This window comes from Lissotriton helveticus, chromosome 5_1, assembly GCF_964261635.1.
Source record: "Lissotriton helveticus chromosome 5_1, aLisHel1.1, whole genome shotgun sequence".
Taxonomy (NCBI): domain Eukaryota; kingdom Metazoa; phylum Chordata; class Amphibia; order Caudata; family Salamandridae; genus Lissotriton; species Lissotriton helveticus.
In genome coordinates this window covers 1978233478-1978251312 of record NC_136065.1, presented here as the reverse complement: position 1 = coordinate 1978251312, position 17835 = coordinate 1978233478, and the positions used below count along the sequence as shown (strand labels likewise).

Below are 17835 nucleotides of genomic sequence, written 5' to 3'. Positions count from 1 at the left end.
GGGGCAGAAGGATAGCGGGGCAGAAGGATAGCGGGGCAGAAGGATAGCGAGTGAGAAGGACAGAGGGGGAGAAGGAGAGATGGGGAAATGACAGAGAGGGGTAAAGGATAGAGGGGGAGAAGGACAGGGGAGGAGGACAGAGGGGGAGAAGGATAGGGGGAGAGAAGGATAGGGGGAGAGAAGGACAGGGGCGGAGAAGGACAGGGGGGGGAGAAGGACAGGGGCGGAGAAGGACAGGGGCGGAGAAGGACAGGGGCGGAGAAGGACAGGGGCGGAGAAGGACAGGGGCGGAGAAGGACAGGGGCGGAGAAGGACAGGGGCGGAGAAGGACAGGGGCGGAGAAGGACAGGGGCGGAGAAGGACAGGGGCGGAGAAGGACAGGGGGAGAAGGACAGGGGGGGAGAAGGACAGGTGGGAAGAAGGACAGGTGGGAAGAAGGACAGGGGGGAAGAAGGACAGGGGGGAAGAAGGACAGGGGGTAAGAAGGACAGGGGGTAAGAAGGACAGGGGGTAAGAAGGACAGGGGGTAAGAAGGACAGGGGGTAAGAAGGACAGGGGGGAGAAGGACAGGGGGGAGAAGGACAGGGGGGAGAAGGACAGGGGGGAGAAGGACAGGGGGGAGAAGGACAGGGGGGAGAAGGACGGGGGAGAAGGACAGGGGGGGGAAGGACAGGGGGGGGAAGGACAGGGGGGGAGAAGGACAGGGGGGAGAAGGACAGGGGGGGAGAAGGACAGGGGGGGAGATGGACAGGGGGGAGAAGGACAGGGGGGGAGATGGACAGGGGGGAGAAGGACAGGGGGGGGAGAAGGACAGGGGGGGAGAAGGACAAACAGATAGAGAGGGAGAAAGACGATAGAGAGGGAGAAGTATAGAGGGGGAGAAGGATAGAGAGAGGAGAAGGATAGAGGAGAAGGATAGAGGGGAGGAGGACAGATGGCTAGAGAGTGAGAAGGACAGAGGGGGTGAAGGATAGAGGGGGAGAAGATTAGAGGGGGAGAAGATTAGAGGAGGGGAGAAGGATAGAGGAGGGGAGAAGGATAGAGGAGGGGAGAAGGATAGAGGAGGGGAGAAGGATAGAGGAGGGGAGAAGGATAGAGGAGGGGAGAAGGATAGAGGGAGAAGGACAGAGGGGGAGAAGGACAGAGGGGGAGAAGGACAGAGGGGGAGAAGGACAGAGGGCTAGGAGTGAGAAGGATAGAGCGTGAGAGGGACAGATGGCTAGAGAGTGAGAAGGATAGAGCGTGAGAAGGACATATGGATAGACCGGGAAAAGGATAAAGGGGGAGAAGGACAGATGGCTAGAGAGGCAGAAGGATAGAGGGGTGAAGGTTAGAGGAGGAGAAGGATTGAGGAGGAGAAGGATTGAGGAGGAGAAGGATTGAGGAGGAGAAGGATTGAGGAGGAGAAGGATTGAGGAGGAGAAGGATTGAGGAGGAGAAGGATTGAGGAGGAGAAGGATTGAGGAGGAGAAGGATAGAGGAGGAGAAGGATAGAGGAGGAGAAGGTCAGATAATGGGAGGGGGAGAAAGATTAAGGGGGACAAGGATCGAGAGAGACAAGGATCGAGGGGGACAAGGAGAGAGAGGGAAGAAGGGGAGAGAGAGGGAAGAAGGAGAGAGAGAGGGAAGAAGGAGAGAGAGGGAAGAAGGAGAGAGAGGGAAGAAGGAGAGAGAGGGAAGAAGGAGAGAGAGGGAAGAAGGAGAGAAAAGGAGAAGGCTAGAGAAGGAAAAGGCTAGAGAGGGAGAAGGCTAGAGAGGGAGAACGACAGACGGATACAGAGTGAGGAGAATAGGGAGTGAGAAGGATAGGGAGTGAGAAGGGCAGATGAAGGAGAGTGAGAAGGGCAGAAGAAGGTGAGTGAGAAGGGCAGATGAAGGAGAGTGAGAAGGACAGAGGAGAAGGACAGAAAGGTTAGAGAAGGATAAGGGCAGAAAAGGAGCGGGTGAGAAGCACAGAGGAAGAAGAATAGAGGGAGAAAGACAGGGAACAGAACACGAAAGGACAGAGAAGCAGACAGTGAGATTAGCAGAAGGACAAAGATCGACGTAAGATGAGAAGGACCAAAAGGGAAGTGCGGGAGAGAACTACAGAACGGGAGAATGGCAGAGAGGGAGAAAGGCGGGAAATGAAGTTTTACAACGCTGTTTTTACACCACGATACTTTTCATCGCGGTCATTGCAACGCAAGTTGTTACAACGACTTGCACTGGATGGTGCTATACACTAAGGAATAGTATGATTTACTATTCCAACACCTTCCCTACTGTTACGTAGGCTGGAGTTGGAATAGTAAGTCATACTATTCCTAAGGCCAGCGCCCTCCAGCTCAAGTCCTTGTAACAACTTGCGTTATAATAACTGTGATGTAACGTACCGCAATGTAAATTATCGCGTTGTAACGTCACATATTCGAGAAAGGCAGAGAGAGAGATGGAGAATGCTGGATGGACGGAGAGGCAAACGGGCAGACAGGGCGAAGGAAAGAGGGAGCCAGTAGAGAAGGAGATAGAGAGAGGGGCAGAGAGGGACAAAAAGAGGGAGGGATCAATGTCCCACTCTATGCAGTGTACCACTCTATCCAATGATTTACAAAAAGATGCAGATTACACCAGAGAGAGTGGCACAGTACCCCAGGGTACTGGAAAGAGTGGTGCAGTGCCCATGAGTACATTATAGTGGCACAATGGAAATGGCAGCATGGCACCACAGACAGAGCGGCATAGCACCCAGTAGGTAGGAGAGCAGCATAACGGGACTTACCATGTTGTGGATGGTGTTGGTGAGTGTCCAGACCACCGGGACACTACAGAAGGGGATGCTGAGGAGGACCCCGTGCAGCAGGCCAATCCCCAGCACGTAGGACAGCCAGATCCCCCGACTGTTCATTACACGGGTGTTGGGGTTTACCTCACTGTGTGCTGTGCCCACGTTCATGGTGAGGATGGCGAGCCTGGAGGGAAGAAATAAAACAGAGTGGGCATCAGTGATCTGCAACTACCTCTGCTGATGCACAGCACTGCGATTTTCCCCCAGCATCCCCCTTGCCTCCATACATAAGTTCAGAGCTGCAGCTCTCCGGCTTCTCAGGGAACGGTGTCCATGCACTCTTCTGACAAGGATCTCAACCCTGTCCTTCTGCAGACTACACTGCTAGGACTCTAGTTCCCACTATGTCCATCAATCCTCGTCTGTGGCAATTTAATGTCTGTAGTTTGCAACCAGCTCTTGCAAAGCAACGCAATCTTGGCTTACAGTACCCTCTGATGTAATGGTGCTGGCAGTCCACCAACAGCTGTACCAATGCCCTTCAATTGTGGCCAGCAGAGCCTTCTGCCTTCACAGTGCTACCAACCCACAAAGAGACCAATAAACTACTCTGGCTTCTCCAATACAGAGCCCAATACGTACAGTTCTGCCAGTGCACCTCCATGCTGCCCTACAGTTTGTTCTGCCAATTCAGCATGGGGAACCTCAAGCACAGCTCTGCAAATGGACCTCATTCTAATTCCTAACTAAGATGAATACACACAGCTCTGCACTGACAGTTCACTCATCCTCCCGTGCAGCACTCTGCTGTTCCAGTACGGAGATAAGCGCAAGCATCTCAGCCAGTACACCTGAATATCCATCATCTGCATATCCTCCGGCTATTCCAGTACATTTGTAGAAGTTAATGGGCCCAAGGAAAGTCTGAGACGAACAGCTCTGCCAGTATCCCCCAATTCTGCAGCTCTGCTCTATTCAATACAGAGAATAACACACACAGTTACGGTATTGCACCCCGACCTCCTCGTTCAATGCGGACAGAACACTGCCAGTACCCCTAAATTCGGCAGGTTTGCTCTATTCAGTACAGAGAATAATACACACAGTTATGCTAGTGCACCCCAACCTCCCCTTTCAGTGCGGACACCCACAGCTTTCAGAGCTGGGTTTGGTAGCTCAGTGGACTAATGTGTCCACTGTAGTGGCCTGCATTTGACCTTATGGTCATAGGTTCAAATCCCGGCGGGTCCACTCAGAGTTCGATAAAATGAGTACCATTGAATTGGATAACATTAAACATCTGTTATTCAGTGCCAAGATACCCTTCTGGTTGAACATGCGCTTTACAAATACACGTTATGTCATAGTGTGTCCTAATGCTCTCCTGTCGCCCCTGCTTTTTTCCAGAACTGCAAGAAACACACACATTTGTGCCAATGCACAGACTCTTCCCCACAGCTCCCTCTGTCACTCTAGTACTGAGTGCAACACACACAGCACTGCCAGAGCAGCACTGCAGTGCAGTCCTACTGTCTCCAATGCGGAGTCAACCGCACAAGCCTCTTCCAAATCAGCCCAGTTCTGCCCTGCAGCTCCTCCACTAATTCGGTACTGAGGTCAACTCAGACAGTACTGCCAGGACATTACAGTCGTGCCAAGCACCACCCATTTCAGCAATGACAACCATACTCGCCACTACACGTCAGTTCTCCATTGCAGCCCCTAACTATTCCAGTACTGATATCCTCATACACATCTCTGCCGGTACATTTCAGTCCTACTCTGTAGGACCTTCTATTCCAGTACTGTGATCCAGATGCACATCTCTGCCAGTACACTTCAGTCCTACCCTGTGGGCCATCTCATTCCAGTTGTGTGACCCAGATAAACATCGGTACTAGTACACTACGGGGCCCCCTCCATTGCTCCCGGATATTCAACTACTGGAACAAACATACACAGTACTGCTAGTGCACCTCACGAGTGCCTTATAGCTGTGACACCCACACACAACTGTCCACTCCGCCCAAAAGAGACAGATGTGCAGTATAGTGCATGCCCCTCAGCCAGTACTGAGACCAACACACATGAAAACACACACAGCTCTACATGAAAACACACACAGCTCTACATGAAAACACACACAGCTCAGCTCTACATGAAAACACACACAGCTCTACATGAAAACACACACAGCTCAGCTCTACATGAAAACACACACAGCTCTACATGAAAACACACACAGCTCAGCTCTACATGAAAACACACACAGCTCTACATGAAAACACACACAGCGCTACATGAAAACACACACAGCTCTACATGGAAACACACACAGCGCTACATGAAAACACACACAGCGCTACATGAAAACACACACAGCTCTACATGAAAACACACACAGCTCTGCCGGTGCACCTCAACCCCACAGCTGCCAAGTATCCCGGGTCCATGCGGGACTAGTTGGGTCAGTCTCGGTTTTTATCTTGGAATTCTGGGATTTACAGTCTTACTTAACCCAGTATTAAACAAGGACTACAAGTAGCAGAATACTGAGAAAAAAACTGGACTGGAATAAGTCACACATGGATTTCTATCTAGGCAATCCTCCCTTCCAGCCCCTCCACTCCAGTACGGAGGGCACCACAGAGCTCTGCTAAATCCGCCACTGCAGCGCTGCTCGCTCTGCCAGGACTGAGGCCAAAATACACAGCCCTACCAGTGCATCCTACTGCTCTCCTGCTATCCCAGTACCGAGGTCCCCTACACAGCTCCATCAGTGCATTCCAAACCTATCCTGATATTCCTAGTACTGAGACCCGCATACAAACCTCTGCAACCTTCTATTATTCCAGTACCGAGATCCACATACAAGCTCTGCCAGTACCCTTCAACTCTCCTCTGCAGCCCCCTATTATTCTAGTACTGAGACTCACACACAGAGCTCCTCCCATGCACTGGAAACAAACCGATGCAGTATTATCTGTGCACCTCAATCCTGCCTTGCAGCACCCCGTTATTTTGATAGTAACACATACAAAGCTTTCACAGTACACTCTAGTCCTCCTCTGCTATTCTAGCACTGAGGCCTAAATGCACGGCTCTGCCTGTACACCTCGATCCACCCAGCCGCGCCCCTTCTGTTCGAGTACTGTACCAGCAGGCGGATGAATATGCTTCACTCCTGGTCTGCAGCCTGAACTGGCACAACGCTGGTCCCACGCCTGGTGGGGGCCGGCCTCTGGTCTGACGCCCAGTACGGCCCAGGGCTCAGCAGAGCCCGCCAGGGTTTGCACATCCCAAGCCAAAGTCCAGAGTTGGGAAAGACTGCAGGCTGCAGCATGCTCCGGGGGGACTAGAGCGTCTCGCCCCCCCAACCTTCACCAGACTGGCAGAGCGGTCTGATCTCGGAGTCAGCAGCCCTCACCCTACACCAGCATGATTACGGGACGATGGCTGTCCTTTAGGAGTTGGGTAACATTCACAAACCTCCTTTTATGAGTGACATAGTAGCGACAAGCAACCTGGGAGCCTCCATCTACTGAATTAAAAGCCTCCCTTCAGGAGGGACATTAAGTCATCAGAACCACCACCCTTCAACAGTGGCATTGAAGCAACACAACAGCCTCCCTTTAAGATTGACAATGAATGAATACGCCTCCCTTTAAGAGTGACACTGAAGCAACACAACAGCCTCCCTTTAAGATTGACAATGAATGAACACGCCTCCCTTTAAGAGTGACACTGAATCAACACAACAGCCCCCCTTTAAGGGTGACACTGAAGCAATAAGCCTCCCTTTAAGAGTGACACGGAATCAACACAACAGCCTCCCTTTAAGGTTGACATTGAATGACTAAGCCTCCCTTTAAGAGTGACACTGAATCAACACAACAGCCTCCCTTTAACGTTGACATTGAATGAATAAGCCTCCCTTTAAGAGTGACACTGAATCAACACAACAGCCTCCCTTTAAGGTGGACATTGAATGACTAAGCCTCCCTTTAAGAGTGACACTGAATCAACATAATTCACTCCCTTTAGGAGTGACATTGATCTAATAAGCATTTCTCCAGGAGTGACACTTTTGCAACACAATGACCTCAGTTCGAGTGACAGTAAACCAACAGAACAGCCTCCATTTAATCCACACTGAATATACAGCCTCCCTTCAATGGCGACGCTGATCGTCAAGAAAAACAATGAATCAGCATTACCACTCCCCTTCAACAGAGGCACTGAATCAACAGACTCCCTTCATGAGTGACAGTGAATGAACCCAACTCCCTCCCTTCAGTAGTGACACTGAATGAACAGCCTTCCTTTCAGACTGAAATTGAACCAAGACTCCCTTTACAAGTGACATTGAAAAGACAACCGCCATTTAAGAGTGACACTGAATCAACACCCTCCCTTAAAAGTGCCACTGATAAAACACCCTCCTTAAGAGTGCCACTGATAAAACACCCTCCCTTAAGAGTGCCACTGAATCAACACCTTCCTTTAAGAGCGACACTGAATCAACACCTTCCCTTAAGAGTGACACTGAATCAGCAGCCTCCCTTAAGAGTGCCACTGAATCAGCAGCCTCCCTTAAGAGTGCCACTGAATCAACACCTTCCTTTAAGAGTGACACTGAATCAACACAACAGTCTCCCTTTAAGGTTGACCTTGAATGAATAAGCCTCCCTTTAAGAGTGACACTGAATCAACACAACAGCCTCCTAAGCCTCCCTTTAAGAGTGACACTGAATCAACACAACAGCCTCCCTTTAAGGTTGACAATGAATGAATAAGCCTCCCTTTAAGAGTGACACTGAATCAACACAACAGCCTCCCTTTAAGGTTGACATTGAATGAATAAGCCTCCCTTTAAGAGTGACACTGAACCAACACAACAGCCTCCTTTTAAGGTTGACCTTGAATGAATAAGCCTCCCTTTAAGAGTGACACTGAATCAACACAACAGCCTCCCTTTAAGGTGGACATTGAATGACTAAGCCTCCCTTTAAGAGTGACACTGAACCAACACAACAGCCTCCTTTTAAGGTTGACCTTGAATGAATAAGCCTCCCTTTAAGAGTGACACTGAATCAACACAACAGCCCCCCTTTAAGGTTGACACTGAAGCAATAAGCCTCCCTTTAAGAGTGACACTGAATCAACACAACAGCCTCCCTTTAAGGTTGACATTGAATGAATAAGCCTCCCTTTAAGAGTGACACTGAACCAACACAACAGCCTCCTTTTAAGTTTGACCTTGAATGAATAAGCCTCCCTTTAAGAGTGACACTGAATCAACACAACAGCCTCCCTTTAAGGTGGACATTGAATGACTAAGCCTCCCTTTAAGAGTGACACTGAATCAACATAATTCACTCCCTTTAGGAGTGACATTGATCTAATAAGCATTTCTCCAGGAGTGACACTTTTGCAACACAATGACCTCAGTTCGAGTGACAGTAAAACAACAGAACAGCCTCCATTTAATCCACACTGAATATACAGCCTCCCTTCAATGGCGACGCTGATCGTCAAGAAAAACAATGAATCAACAGAACCACTCCCCTTCAACAGAGGCATGAATCAACAGACTCCCTTCATGAGTGACAGTGAATGAACCCTCCCTTCAGTAGTGACACTGAATGAACAGCCTTCCTTTCAGACTGAAATTGAACCAAGACTCCCTTTACAAGTGACATTGAAAAGACAACCGCCATTTAAGAGTGCCACTGAATCAACACCCTCCCTTAAGAGTGCCAATGATAAAACACCCTCCCTTAAGAGTGACACCGAATAAACACCTTCCCTTAAGAGGGACACTGAATCAGCAGCCTCCCTTAGGAGTGCCACTGAATCAACACCTTCCTTTAAGAGTGACACTGAATCAACACCTTCCCTTAAGAGTGCCACTAAATCAGCAACCTCCCTTAAGAGTGCCACTGAATCAACACCTTCCCTTAAGAGTGACACTGAATCAACACTTTCCCTTAAGAGGGACACTGAATCAACACCTTCCCTTAAGAGTGACACTGAACTAGCAGCCTCCCTTAAGAGTGCCACTGAATCAACACCCTCCCTTAAGAGTGCCACTGAATCAACACCTTCCCTTAAGAGTGACACTGAATCAAGAGCCTCCCTTAAGAGTGACACTGAATCAGCAGCCTCCCTTAAGAGTGACACTGACTCAACACCCTCCCTTAAGAGTGCCACTGAATCAACGCCTTCCCTTAAGAGTGACACTGAATCAAGAGCCTCCCTTAAGAGTGACACTGAATCAGCAGCCTCCCTTAAGAGTGACACTGAATCAACATAGCAGCCTTCCTTTAAGAACACAGAATCAACCGCCTACCTTTACAAGTGACATTCATCCTTTACGAGTGACATTAAATAAACAACCATCATCCAAAGATGGACACTGAATCAACAGCTTCCCTTAACGAGTGGCACTTATTTGGCAGCCTCTCTTGATGCGTGACAATGATTTAGAAGCCTCCTTTTACAAGAGACACTGAATCAACAGCTTTCTGTAAGAGTGACAATGGACTGGCAGCCTACACTTATAAGTACCGATAAATCAGAAGCCATGCTGGCAACTTACATTTATTCAAGAGTTTTTAAGAGTGGCAATTAGATTTCAGCCTCCCTTCACACGTGATGTTGAAGTGACAACCTCCACTAAAGAGTGACACTGAATTAGCAGCCACCCTTTGCAAGTGACATTAAATAACAAGCATTTGCAATGCAATAGGTCTCGCATTAGGAAAGTTTGAGCTATTGGTTTTGTAAATGACACATTTTTTATTTATGTTTTGTTTTTGAAAACAGCGAAATTAATAGCTTTGTCATTTACAATGCCAATAGTTATAACTTTCGCAAATGTGACACCTAAAGCATTTGTAATGCAATATGTGTTGTACTTACGTGACTTACCTGTATTGATATTACAAATAACAATGGCTTTTAATTTCTTTTCAATAATTAATACTTAAATAAAAGTAATTGTAATTTATAATGGCAATAGCTTAAAGTTTTGTAAATAACTTTTGTGAAGATTATGTTCAGTGTATTTTATTGTGACGAAAATCCAAGAACAGAAGTGAAATATTAGCATCTTTTTGTTACATTTGTAATAAAGCTTGAAACATTTAGAGAACATATTTGAACCAGGTGTTGAATGGTTGCACAGATTGATGCTGTGGTGGCGCTGAGTGATGTTGTGATGGCGAACGAGTGATGCTGTGGCGTTCAGTGATGCTGTGGTAGCGCATAGTGATGTTGTGGTGCCCCTGAGTGATGCTGTGGTGGTGCAGAGTGATGCTGTATGCTATGCTATGTTTTGTTTTGCTATCCTATGTTTTGTTTTGTTATGCTATGTTTTGTTATCCTATGCTTTGAATTGTTATGCTATGCTGTGTTTTGGTATGCTATGTTTTGTTATGCTATGCTATGTTTTGCTATGCTATGTTTTGTTATGCTATGCTATGTTTTGTTATGCTATGCTATGTTTTGTTATGCTATGCTATGTTGTTTTATTATGCTATGCTATGTTTTGTTATGCTAAGCTATGTTTTGTTGTGTTTGGTATGCTATGTTTTGCTATGCTATTATATGTTTTGTTTTGCTATGCTATGTTTTGTTGTGTTTTGTTAAGCTATGCTATGTTTTGTTGTGTTTTGCTATGTTTTGTTATGATATGTTTTGTTACGGTATGCTGTTATGTTATGCTATGTTTAGTTTTGCTATCCTATGCTTTGTTCTGCTATGCTTCATTGTGTTTTGTTTTGTTATGCTATGTTTTGTTATGCTATGCTTTGTTTTGCTATGCTTTGTTATGCTATGCTTTGTTTTGTTATGCTAGGCTATGTTTTGTTGTGTTTTGTTATGCTATGCTATGTTTTGCTATGCTATGCTTTGTTATGCTATGCTATGTTTTGCTATCCTAAGCTTTTTTGTTATGCTATGCTGTGTTTTGTTTTGTTTTGTTATGCTATGCTATGCTTTGTTCTGCTATGCTATGTTTCATTGTGTTTTGTTTTGTTATGCTATGTTTTGTTATGCTATGCTTTGTTTTGCTATGCTTTGTTATGCTATGCTTTGTTTTGTTATGCTAGGCTATGTTTTGTTGTGTTTTGTTATGCTATGCTATGTTTTGCTATGCTATGCTTTGTTATGCTATGCTATGTTTTGCTATCCTAAGCTTTTTTGTTATGCTATGCTGTGTTTTGTTTTGTTTTGTTATGCTATGCTATGCTTTGTTATGCTATGCTATGTTTTGCTATCCTATGCTTTTTTGTTATGCTATGCTGTGTTGTGTTATGCTATGCTATGTTTTGTTACACTATGCTATGCTTTGTTATGTTATGCTATGTTTTGTTATGCTATATTTTGTTATGCTATGTTTTGTTTTGCTATGCTATGATTTGTTGTGTGTTGTTATGCTATGTTTTGTTTTGCTATCCTATGCTTTGTGTTGTTATGCTATGCTGTGTTTTTGTATGCTATGCTATGTTTTGTTATGCTATGCTATGTTTTGCTATGCTATGTTTTGCTATCCTATGCTTCTTTTGTTATGCTATGCTGTGTTTTGTTATGCTATGCTATGTTTTGTTATGCTACGCTATGTTTTGTTATGCTATGCTGGTGAGGGTGTGTAAGTTCGAGTGAGGGGGTGTGAGGGAGGGTGGGAGGGTGAGGGGGTGAGGGTGTGTGGGTGGGGGTGTGTGAGGGTGAGGGGCTGTGAGGGTGAGGGGCTGTGAGGGTGTGTGAGGGGGAGGGTGTGAGGGGGAGTGAGGGGGAGGGTGTGAGTGTGAGTGAGGGGGTGTAAGGGTGTGAGGGTAAGTGAGGGTGAGTGAGGGTGTACGAGGGTGTGTGAGGGTGTGCGAGGGTGAGGGGGGGTGAGGGGGTGTGAGTTCAATCTCTATTTGGAACCTCTGGGAAATCTCCTAAGTAAATCTGGGGTCAACTATCATCTCTACGCTGACGACACTCAAATCTATCTCAAGGTTGCCTCCATTCACGATCTCTCTGTCCTAAGCTCTACCCTCGACTCCATTCATAACTGGATGTCAACACATCAACTGATCCTGAACCCCTCTAAAACTTTATTCCTCCTCCTCTCCTCCTCACTTTCTCCTCCCCCGGTTCAATCATGGATGGACCAGATGAATCTGCTGAACAATAAACCCATCATTGTCGACAGCGCAAAATCCCTTGGTGTCATACTCGACACAAAACTCAATCTATTCTCCCACATTAATTCAATTGCAAAGTCTGCCCGATACCAACTGCGCCTTCTTTGGGGGATTTGTCGCTTCTTCCCGGAGCATGACCTTAAAACCCTGGTCCAATTGCTGGTCCTCTCCAGACTGGACTACTGCAATTCTCTTCTGACTGGCCTCCCCAAATCCCACCTATCCCCCCTTAAGTCTGCTCTACATTCAGCAGCTCGTTTCATTTATGGGGTCAAAAGAAGCGACCTCATCACTCCCATGTTATCCTCCCTCCGCTGGCTTCCCATCGAGGCTAGAGCTATCTACAAGACTGCCTGCATCACCCACAAAGCCATGCACTCCTCCTCTCCGCGCTACCTGGCGAATAAACTGGAACTCTCTGGAGGCTCTAGACCATCACGAAATGCGGAAAATCTACTGCTTGAACCTCCCACTTTCAAGAAGGAAAGATCGATGGCCCAATCCTTTTCAGGCAGCGCAGTGAGAATCTAAAACTCACTTCCGCCTCAGCTCCGGACCACCACCTCCTCCCAGGCCTTCAAAACTGACCTCAAAGTTCTCCTCCTTCAAAGACACTTCCAAATGTAATCCATGCCCTCTCTATTATCTGAAGGAAGCCCTTCAATTATTGAAAAATCTACTTTACATGACTATGGAAGTGTCTTCCCAGTGTGTTCTTGTGGTTTGAGAGTCTGCCATTTATTGCAGTATTATCCTTCTACCTGTGTTTGGGACTCGTGTGTAACATGCACCCGTCACTTTCTCTTGTAACACACTGTTTTCTACCTCTTACTTTTGTTTGTTTTCGATACCTGCACAATTGCCACCAGTGCCTACGTAACGTTTGTTCTTGTGCTTGAGTGTCCTCCATACATTGCAGTATTATACCTCTATGTTTATTTTGTACGCTTTTGTAACCTGCACACGTCACTTTTTCCTCCTGCAATGCACCGTTTGCTACCTCTTGTATTTTGTTGGCTCACGTTTGTCACTTTTGTAATGCACCGTTTGCTACCTCTTGTATTTTGTTGGCTCACGATTGTCATTTTTGCTTCATTTAATGTGCCCGCCCCCCAGTGATGGAAGCCCTGCTTGTGCCCGGTGAGTGGAGTGGGGAGGGTGTGTGTGTGTGCGCGTTTGTGTGTGTATGTAAGCCCCGCCCCTGTGCGGGGAGGGGTGGGAGGAAGGGGGTGAGTGTGTGCGCGGGGGTGTGTGTGTCTGTGTGTCTGTGTGTGCGCGCGATTAAGAGAGGCGAGAGGCTGATTTACTGTGAATGTGAGACAGGAGATGTGCACGGCACCGGGCTGGGAGCGCGCGCCCACGAGGTGAAATCGCCAAGGGCTTGCGCGTGCACATCCCCTGGCTCACATTCCCGGCAAGTCGGCAACAATAGATGCTTCGCTGTGCAGTGCTTCGCACTGCTAACACAGCTCGACCTAAAAAGTACCATTTAAAGTCTCACTTTGAGTAACATTAAATTACCAGCTTTTATTTATGAGTGGAGTTGCATTAATAGCCTCGCCTCTCTTTGAGACAGATTGTGTATTAACAGTTACACTTTATGAGTGTCACAGTCTACATTTATTAGTGACAGAATGCTGGGTTATCCTCAAATGTTTTGCCTTCCTCCTGTATTTTTCTGACTTCATTTTTGCTTGTTCTAGGACTCTGGGCACTTCACCACTGCTGACCATTGCTAAAGTGCAAGTGCTCCATGTGTAAAATGTATTGGTGATTGGCTTATCCATGATTGGCATCTCTGATTAACAAGTAAGTCCCTAGTAAAGTGCACCAGGTGTGCCAAGGGCCTGTAAATCAAATGCTACTAGTGAGCCTGCAGCTCAGATTGTGCCACCCACTTGAGTAGCCCTATAAACAGTGTCTGTGTATGCAGTTTTAAACTGCCATTTTGACCTGGCAATTGCACCCACTTGCCAGGCCCAAACCTTCCATTTTACTACATGTAAGTCACCCCTAAGGGAGGCCCAAGGCAGCCCATGGGCAGGGTGCAGTGTATTGAAAAGGTAGGACATGAACTGGTGTGTTTTACTTGTCCTATCATTATTACAAGGACTATCTCTACCATGGGGTAACAGCAGGATTCCCTTGAAATATCTTTTAAGTGTAATTTCCCATTGGGAGCAGATAGAGATTTGGAGTTTGGGGTCTCAGAGCTCCCAATTTAAAAACACATTTTTAGTGAAGTTGTTTTTTAAACTATTCTGTGCCTCTGCCTGTCTGTAATGAACTACAGGTTAATTAACCTGCTGGACATTGGGGAAAAGGTATTTTCAAAAATAATCCTTGGTAGATTAAAGGAGTGGGTGGAGCGGCGGTCAATAGTCCCAATAAAACAGGGAGGCTTCAAGGAAGGCCACTCTACTATAGACCACTGCTTTGCCTTGTGGGCTGTGGCGCAGAAGTCCATGGAGCTGCAGGGCAAGTTGTATTGGTGTTTTGTGGACTTTCGCGCTGCATTTGACTTGGTGGATAGGGAGTGTTTGTGGGAGACCATGAGAAAATACGAGGTTCCAGCAGACCTTCAGATGGTAATTCAGGAGCTACAAAGTCATAATTGGGCACAAGTAATTAAAGATACATCTGGCGGCCTAACACCTGAAATAGCGATAAATAATGGGCTTAGGCAAGGTTGTGTTTTGGCTCTGCTCCTTTTTGCCATATTCCTAGCAGATCTGCCCCATACTTTGGGGTCTGCTAGAGGCGCAAGCCCAAAAGTAAATGGTAGACATTTGTCCAGTTTGCTGTATGCCGACGACCTAGTAATATTGGACCAAACCGAAGTGGGTCTACAAAGAAAGCTGAATATTTTCAGAGAATACTGTACGGCAAAACGATTAACATGGATAAAACAAAAATGTTGTGCTTCGGGAAGAGAAATACGAAGTGCAATTGGTATCTGGGCCAAACCAAACTAGAAATTGTTAATGAATATAAATATCTTGGAATATGGTTTACAAATGGGTTGAAGTGGGGTAAGCACCTTGAGGCACAGAAAATAAAAGCTCAACTGGCGGTATGTGGGCTGATAAGATTTAACCATAGTTATGGAGATATGTCCCATAAACCCCTATTGATGGCTTTTAAAGCAATGATTCCCCCGCAACTGCAATATGGTTCAGAAATCCTTTGTATGGATGGTAAAAGCTCATGGGATAAAGAGGAGGGGAAATGTTTAAAATCTTTATTGTCCCTCCCGAGCTCGGCAATGATCCAGGCAATTAGACTGGAATCAGGCCTGACTGCGTGGAATGTTCAGGTGCAACAAAGTCTACTCCGATTTTGGAATCGTTTGGGTTTTGGGGAGGTCTCTAAGGTATCTCAATGGTGTATGAAAGAAATCCAAGTGAGTGAGCTAAAATGGGCTAAAACCACAAGAAATAAACTTCAGTCCATTTGTGACCATCTGAAGGTGAAAATAGACCCAAAGATATTACAAATCCATCTAATAAAGAGCATATTTAAAATGCAGGGAAAAGAATTGTCTAGAGCAATAGACCAGGAGTATTTGCTTAAGAAAGACTCTGTAAAATTTATGAGCAATAGCTGGGAGAAAGATATAAGTTATCCTTACCTAGACATACTACCAAATCGAGGGTTAAGAATGGAAGTTCTTAGGCTAAGAATTGGTATTAACTCAGCTGTAACAAATAGTGCAATAAAATCCGGCCTAATGCAACCTCATGGTAAATGCATGTGTGGGATCGGGATGAAATGTATTATTCTACACATTTTACTGGATTGTCGAAAATTCTTAAATTTACGTCAAATATTTCTTCGCCCAATCTTTTTAAAGTAGGATGTAAAGGCGGGCTTGAAAGCATGGGAGCTTCTTGCTGATATGGAAAATCTTGATATCGCGATAGCCATTGGGAAATATATACAGGGTGTATATAAGTTCCCTGCTTCATTAGAGTGCAGAAAAGCGTATTGCAATTTAAAATGAAATACTACTGTTTTTTAAAATTGTTATGAATGAAGTTTTTAGGAAAACATTATTTTAACGTTAGGAATAAGATTTTATAATGTGTAAATCTTTTAAATGATAATGTATGAGATGTGGTTTAAGGACCAAATGGTCTAAATAAACTTATGATTTGAACTGAACTGTCTGTAGAACCAATGTCTGGGTTAGGATGACAGTTGGGCTCTTCTGCATTCATTCTAGTCAGTCACACAAAGGGAGCTGAGATGTGCCTTGCCTATCCTGAAGGGCCATCACTGGGCTGATAGGCCTTCCTGAGCTAGAGTGGTAGTAGGAGTTGTCACTGACACCTGAATAGGGCTGTGCCTGTCCTCTCACAAAGCTGTCTCCACCCCCTGTAGTGTGTCTGGAGCCAAGCCTGGTGCACTACAAAGACTTTTATTTGAAGTCTGCCTACTTCCAAGGCAGAAAGAGGCTTAATTATTGGAACTCTGACACCCCAAAATCAGAACACTTCTGGACTGAGGGCATTCTGCCACGATGAGAAGGTTGCTGTAGAAGGAACTGACATTCTGCGTGTTGCTTTGTTGTGCTGGCCTGCTGCTTGCTGCTTCTATCCTGGGAGTGAAAGGACTGGACTTTGCTTTCTGTATCTTGCTTTCCAAGGTTCTCCAAGGGCTTGTGTGTGTTTGCCTCCTGTTAAGAAGTCTCAGAGCCATCAAATATTTCACCTACCAGTGCCTGGGCTCTTCTGCGGAGTCTTGACTTGCCAAGTGGTGCCAAATCTAGTCCCTTGGCCACTGTAAGTGAAATCTGCTGAACTGAAGGAGAAAATACAAGCATCGCCTCCCAGCGACTGTTTTTATTTACGTATCGCTGCAAAATTAGATGCATTATTGCTGACTGCCCTCGAAGCGCGGTCCTGATCGGTGCATCAACCACAGCTTTCAATGCAGGTTCCAGCTTCCAGTCGCAGCACGTCAGACGAACGGACGCAGCAGTAGTTTTGAGTACCGAAGTCCGTGACACACCGCTTCCAACTCTGACAGAGCCTGCGTCATCGCTGTGGAATCGACGCAGCACTTGCTTTGCCACTGTAAAACCAATGCAGCACGCCTGGATTTTCGACGCATTGTCCTTAGGTGCCGATTCTGTGTCGACACCGCACCGCAGTAAGGAACCGAGGCCGTGTGTCCAGACACCGACGCATCACCTCCCCCTCCAGTAAGGTACTGACACATCACCTCCCCCGACAGTAAGGAACAAAAGCAGCAGCTCCCCTGCCTAACAGTAAGGAACTGACAAATCAGCTCCACTGGCAGTAAGGAACCGACGCATCACCTCCCCTGGGAGTAAGGAACTGACACATCGTTTTTCTTTTCCGGCATCTCACCTCCCCTGCGCCTCGCATCGTCTTTAAATGTTGGTCATCCAAGGTACTTTGTGTTAAAAGAAACACATCCATAGATTTCTTTGGACTGAACTTACCTAACCTTTAAAAATTGGTATATTTACTTGTGTATGTTGAATTTTTGTAATTTTGGTCTTGTTTTATTCAGATGAATATCGTCTATTTGTCTAAACTGGTGTGAACTAATGTTGCAGTGTTCTGCCTGTTTTTACTGTGTGTGTATTTACAAATTCTTTACACATTGCCTCTGAGATAGGCCTGACTGCTCGCATCAAGCTACCAAGGGGGTGAGCAGGGGTTATCTTATCTGTGACACTCCCTGACTAGTGAAAGTGCCTACTTGGGCAGGGTGCAAACCACTGCCAACTAGAGATCCCGTTTCTAACACAGGGATTAAAAGCCTTCGTTTATGAGTGAATTAACAGCCTTGATTTAAGTGATCAGAACCAACAACTGTTCCTTATGAGTAGCAGTCTCCATT

The 17835-nt window shown here is 46.2% G+C and overlaps 1 protein-coding gene across 1 annotated transcript in view; it reads right to left on the bottom strand.

The window, feature by feature from the left end:
- Positions 1-17835, bottom strand: part of ORMDL3 (ORMDL sphingolipid biosynthesis regulator 3) — an 87194-nt gene that overhangs the window by 56257 nt on the left and 13102 nt on the right. Inside the window, exon 2 of the mRNA XM_078645674.1 lies at positions 2762-2951. Within this exon, the coding sequence (XP_078501800.1) occupies positions 2762-2935 (174 nt within the window). The 5' untranslated portion in view covers positions 2936-2951. The remainder of the gene's footprint in view (positions 1-2761; positions 2952-17835) is intronic.